We start from the raw sequence: 6000 nt of genomic DNA, 5'->3' as shown, positions 1-6000 counted from the left end.
TTACATGTCAATATGTTTTCATATAAGAAAAAGATATAAGGAGGGGAAAAAAAAAAACATACACACACACAAAAGTAGTTTTATCTGCAGGAATCGTTGATTAAAAAATGGGTTTAATACTATTAGAATAATACTACGAACTAATAATCAAAATATATTATAAATATAATCGTAGGTAAATAGAGGAGAACTCTGTAGTAAAAGTGAAAGAATCAGCAAAATTTCACCATATCAAAAATGTATTGAAATAAAGAAATTTATTTTCAAATTTTATTTGAATAATATTAATTTTGAATTCTATATTTTGATACTTAATTTGACTAATCAAAATTTTACTCTAAATAAAGACCATCATATGCAAATTACACCAAAAATCAACAATAAATTTTTGCAATCAAAGAATCTGTATTTTCAAAACAGAATGAATTAAAAGGAATTCCTATCAGCATCTATAAGAAAATTAGTCAAAAGATGACAAGAATTTTTTTTTGTCAAGTAATTATTAGAGCATATGTGAGTATCTAAATATTCTTCATTGAATAAACATTAGATTATAATTCACAAAAATATTGACTATTTTATTTGAAGATGATTTTCTATGTACAGTAAATTATTTGCAACAGAACACACATATGCCCAGCTCAGTTTCTTGTTTCATATAATTCATCTTCTTATTTTCTGTATCTTCATCAACCTAAAAAAATATATTTATATATTTAACTGAAATATTGCCGCATATTATATGCATATCTCTCTATATATAGACTACATATATATGCACACACACACACACACACATATATATATATATAGAGAGAGATAGTTATCACAAAAGAAGTGTACAGTTTCAATAGCAAGTAAGTAACTGTATGTTACCTTTTATTAAGTACACAAAGTAAGTTTTTTTTTTTTTTTCTTTTTATTTCAGCGATTAAGAAATACGAGTATTTTTATGCAGAGAACTTTCACATAATTTTCTATCTATCTATATATCTAATTTCTATTGTGAGAAGCTGAAGCAATTTAATTTATTTAAATTACAGGGAACAGGGATATAAATGAACTTGCTTCCCCCTCTTGCATTTCAGCAAGGGTGTCCGCTCTTTCATTTCCCACAATTCCACTGTGTACTTTCAGCCAATGCATTTTAACAATATATTTTCTTTCAGCCTTTTTAAACAAGTCTTTTATTTCATTAATCAGTCGATTTTTATGATCTGGTTGGGTGAGTGCCTGAAGCGCAGATAGGGCATCAGTATAAATATTTATAAAACATCGAACTGTTAATTTTTTATTAATCTAATTCAAAGCCTCTGTCATTGCGTATAGTTCTGCTTGATATACCGAATTCGTTGGTTTAGGTTTCATTCTCACACTGTCTATCTCCACTCCATGAAAATAAATTACCACAGCGCTACCCACTCCACCATAAATTCCAGAAACATCTGTAAAAACGTCTATTTCGCCACCAGAAGGAAACTCAAGATCATATAATAATCCAAATACTGTGTCATTGGGTGAATAATATCCTCATTCTCTTGTTGAAAGGCCTTACTTGTGAGTACTTTTTGTCCAATTTCAGTATTTATAATAATTTTATTAGCTAATAGAAACTTTTTGTAGTATAATTTGTATAAAATCAAGAGGGGCGGAACACCCGCAAGGACGCAGGCAACTTCAGTCAAAACGGTTCTGAAGGCTCTTGTAATGGCAAGCAATCAACTTCTATGCAGGGTATCCAATTTCATTCTAATCCTAAGTATCTCCTCTGCCCGGCAGCCCCAAGCTCCGACTCCATAAAAGGATGATATCCATTTTAGGGATGATCACATTTCTAAATATTTCTCTCAGGGTAGAACTCTTTCTATTCAAAGTAACAGCACTGAAGTTATACTTATAACATTTTAAAGTGTTATCTGTGATTCTATGTATATGTTTAAAATGTTCCGCAAAACTTAATTTGCTATCAATAATAATTCCTAGATATTTCATATTTTTACCAAATTTGATATGATTACCTTTAAATTTCAATTGTGGGAGGTCTAGTCTTTCTCCCCCCCCTCCCCGAGGGGGAAAAAGTCCATAAATTTTTTCATTATTAAAATATATTTTCTCTCTGTCACCCTATTCTTTCAAATCATTTTCTACTTTTTTAAATACTTTCTCCATTTTTTCAAGAGAGTCTACGTCCACCATAACCAATATATCATCAGCATAACAGACAATCTCACAATTCGAAATATTGACACTCTGCAGTAAATCATTACCAATGAGGCCCCGGAACAGAGGAGCGCTGCAAGAGCCTTGTCGGCATCCTTTGTAAATGTCAAAAACCAGGTTCAGATTATCAGATAGACCCTTAAAAATTACCTTTTAAAGTAACTTTTTATAATTTCATACATATTCTTAGCAATTCCAATATTCTTCAACTGTCGCATCGGGGAGGAGAGCCACCTTGCATCATCGAAGGCAACCCTGGCGTCAAATGAAACCAGAGCCACATGCTTAGTCTTTCTTTTCTCTCTAATGCCAGACATGACTCTATACAGAGCCAATTCGGTTAACCTTCCCTTTCTAAAACTAAATTGCTTTTCATAAATAATATCATTCTTGTTTCAAATATATTGCAGTCTATTAACTAAAAGTTTATCATAAATCTTTGCAAATGTTTTCAATAGGCAAATTGGACGAAATCCCTTCTTTATCCTTTGGAATCAAGATTAATTTTCCAATTTTCCATACATCTTGGAAATATTCCCAACTTCAAGCATCTATTATGTAACACTATGAAACAGGAAGGATACTCCTCAAACAATATCTTCAAAAATGTGGCCCCGATCCCATCTAACGCAGAAGTAGACCTTATCTGTAGACTTTTCATCACAATCAAAAATCAAAATTTCATTATAAAGAAAGGTCTTTCTCCTCTTCATCCTGCTCCATAATAATTTCTTCTTCATTTATATCCTCAATAAAATTCTTAAGATATAAAGTATCTTCGATAATTTGTTTGTAATTGTTCTCAATAGACGCCGTCGGGGCTTCACTATCTCTCTCAATAATTATTTTCTTTTTCATTTTAGTGGTGGGAACTCTAAAGAATCCATCATAATAATTCACATCTCTCATAAACAGATAATTTTTATACTCTTTCCTCGCACGCTTGATAAGTTTTTTATATTTTGCTAGGTTTCTTTCATATTCGATTTTTCGCGCAATCTTGATATCATCTCTCAGTCATCTTTTATTTGTGTCCATTTACGTGCTGCTCTCACTTGTCTTCTTATTTTATCCAATTTCGAATTCCACTAGGGAGTTTTTTTCCTATCCTCTTTCTTCCGCACACTCAGCTTTTCCACTTTTGGGTTATAATAGGATTCTCAATATATGAAACCACTTTATTTTAGTTCTTCATTCTTATATTTCAGTACCTCATTTTCCATTTCTAATAAATCCTTTCTTATATTTAGACTAAATCTCTTAAATATATTAATATTAGTAGTTATAAATTTCTTATCACTTTCCAATTTCAACCCTAGTCCTGTTTCAATCCATATATAGCTGTGCTCACTAAGAGAATCCTCATCCAAAATATTCATATTAACTTCCTGAGTATTAAGTCTTGGTGAACTCAAGACTAGATCCGTCCAACCTTCTTTCCCTGAGGACAAAAATGTAGGTTTAGAATCTGAGTCATTTACCATTTTGTGCAATAAAATCATTGGTTATATCTCCCTTTGTACCTACTACAGGTGCCCCCACCAATTAAAATGTTTTGAATTAAAATCAACTATAACAATAAAATCATTTTCATCATCATATATATTTAAAATCTCTTTCAATCTAAATAAATGTCCATTCAAGTCCTCAGCAGGCGAGAAGTAAACTGAGACGATACCAACATTTTTCTTCCCCAAAAATACAGATATTGCCACCGTAATATTCCCGACAGCATCCACTTGAATATTAAATTCGGAATTGCACACTACAATTGCGGCTCTTCCCATTTTTATCATGAATTGCTCTTCATTCTTTTTTAATATAAGCAATTCAATCCTTAATATAATACGGCTCTTGCAGCGCAATAATATCAAGTACCTCAGCCCTAATATTCTCAACTGCAGACAGCAGCATGCCGCAGCATTACAATGATTTAAGTTAATATTTAATATCTTCATTTCCAAAATTAAAAGAATGAAATAAACAGCAATATCCAAAATAGGCAAAATTAAAATCCAGTATATTTTGGCACTAAGAAGCAGAAAAGAATACACAAGTATAAAATGTCCCAGCCGATATGCATATAATAGGCCTTTAAACCTATCCAATAAAATTTCTGTACATTCAAATAATGATCCCTTAAAAAACGTGTTTCCTCGATTAAAACCGAGCATTCCTTAGAAAATGCATTATGATTTTCTGAATAGCTGGTTCCATACTTTTTATTAACTTCTACACAGTTAATACATTTCTCAGTTTCAGATCTACATTCTGACTTAATATGTGCCAATGAACAAATTCCACTGGCGATGTCATTCTTACAATATTTCTTAATACATCCACACCTTAAACACTTTATGCATCTTTTTGGGCGAAGATGCTATTTAGCGGAATATGACTTCAATCCAACAGTAATCCATTGGTCCCCCAGAACTTTTTGGCAGGAAACCAGAAATTTGGTACACTCAATGAGAGACCTCCCTTTCTGGAGCATGAATTCTAAATAACAGGCCTACGCATTCACCATTGCAACAGCACTCTTCCTTTATCATCTGGTCCGCCGGAAGAACATCGAGATGTTGTAAACAATAATCTTGGGTTTAATAAATCTCTTCCTTTTAGGTCTAACCAGGGAACTCAATTTTTCATTCTCCAATACTGTCTGTTCTAATATTTTACACTCTTCTTTATTCTTTAGGCACACCCCTATATCTCTGTTTTTTCGACAATATGAATCAACTACATTGATGCCTATTTTCACCGGACTCAAACTGTTCTTAATTTCATCATATACGTCTACATCGTCATGGTGCAGTCTAAGAACAATTTCATTACCTTTCTTCTTTTTTCAATTCATCATTTTTAACAAGGATTCCATTTTTGTGTAAATCACCTCTATTTCTAAAGGGTTCTATCGCAGGTTGTCTCGATACAATCATATGCCTAATCATACCAACCTCTCAAATTCAAATTTAATTTCTCTGACTTTCCATGACCAAATACACCACATTTTTTTAAACTAAACATAAATAATTAATAACTAAATCAAGTACGAGCAACTGAATAATGTAAGTTACTTAATGTAAAACATAAGAACATTATAAAAAATTTTCAATTCCATGTTTCTTTGTCATTCTGTTTGTATACTACAGTCAAAAGTCCTTAATTCGGACTCATCGGGACTTCGGCGATTCCGGATTATCGATTTTTACGGATTATAGATCATCAGTTTTAATCTGGTAAGATGGCATGCAGAAATTATAAAATTAAAAATATGAAACCGTAATTTCTGAAATAAAGAACAATTATGATCTAAAGGGTATCAAAATTTACAAAAAAAAAAAAAAAAAAAAAAAAAAAAGAGCTTGATATTTATTTGTTTATTTTATTAAACATTTCTTTCAATGTAAGTTGTTTAAGTTGCTTCGTTTCATGTGATAATACTTTCTCTTTAATTCTATTAAACAGACATAATTTCTTGTTTAGTTACAAAGTTCCGCTGTTCAAGTTCTATAATTGCTGTGTCGAGAATACCGACTAATTTGTCAATCGAAATTGTTTCGTTTTCAATAACCTCTGTGTCACTTTCCTCACTATCGGAAGCGAATTATAATGAGGAGGAATTTCATTTAAATCATATCAAAGACATAATACATCGATATGAAATACTACATTTAGTAAGTAAGTATAAGCCAAATAAAATGAAAACATCTACCCTGAAGATAAGGATAGTGATCAACAGATCAACTTCCAATTCATTGCGCACCGCGGTGTCCCCCC

The 6000-nt window shown here is 31.7% G+C and overlaps 1 protein-coding gene across 2 annotated transcripts in view; it reads right to left on the bottom strand.

The window, feature by feature from the left end:
• Positions 1 to 551: 551 nt before the first annotated feature.
• LOC118201085 (G patch domain-containing protein 1) overlaps positions 552 to 6000 on the bottom strand; it is a 129824-nt gene continuing 124375 nt past the window's right edge. For both annotated transcript variants that reach the window (XM_085825480.1, XM_085825481.1), the window contains exon 17: positions 552 to 694. In XM_085825480.1, coding sequence (XP_085681606.1) covers positions 664 to 694 — 31 coding nt within the window. In that variant the 3' untranslated portion in view covers positions 552 to 663. The remainder of the gene's footprint in view (positions 695 to 6000) is intronic.

Source organism: Stegodyphus dumicola, chromosome 10 (genome assembly GCF_044657685.1).
Source record: "Stegodyphus dumicola isolate Sdum_Otavi_A_Nest chromosome 10, ASM4465768v1".
Classification (NCBI taxonomy): domain Eukaryota; kingdom Metazoa; phylum Arthropoda; class Arachnida; order Araneae; family Eresidae; genus Stegodyphus; species Stegodyphus dumicola.
This window is presented reverse-complemented; position numbering and strand designations above follow the sequence as displayed.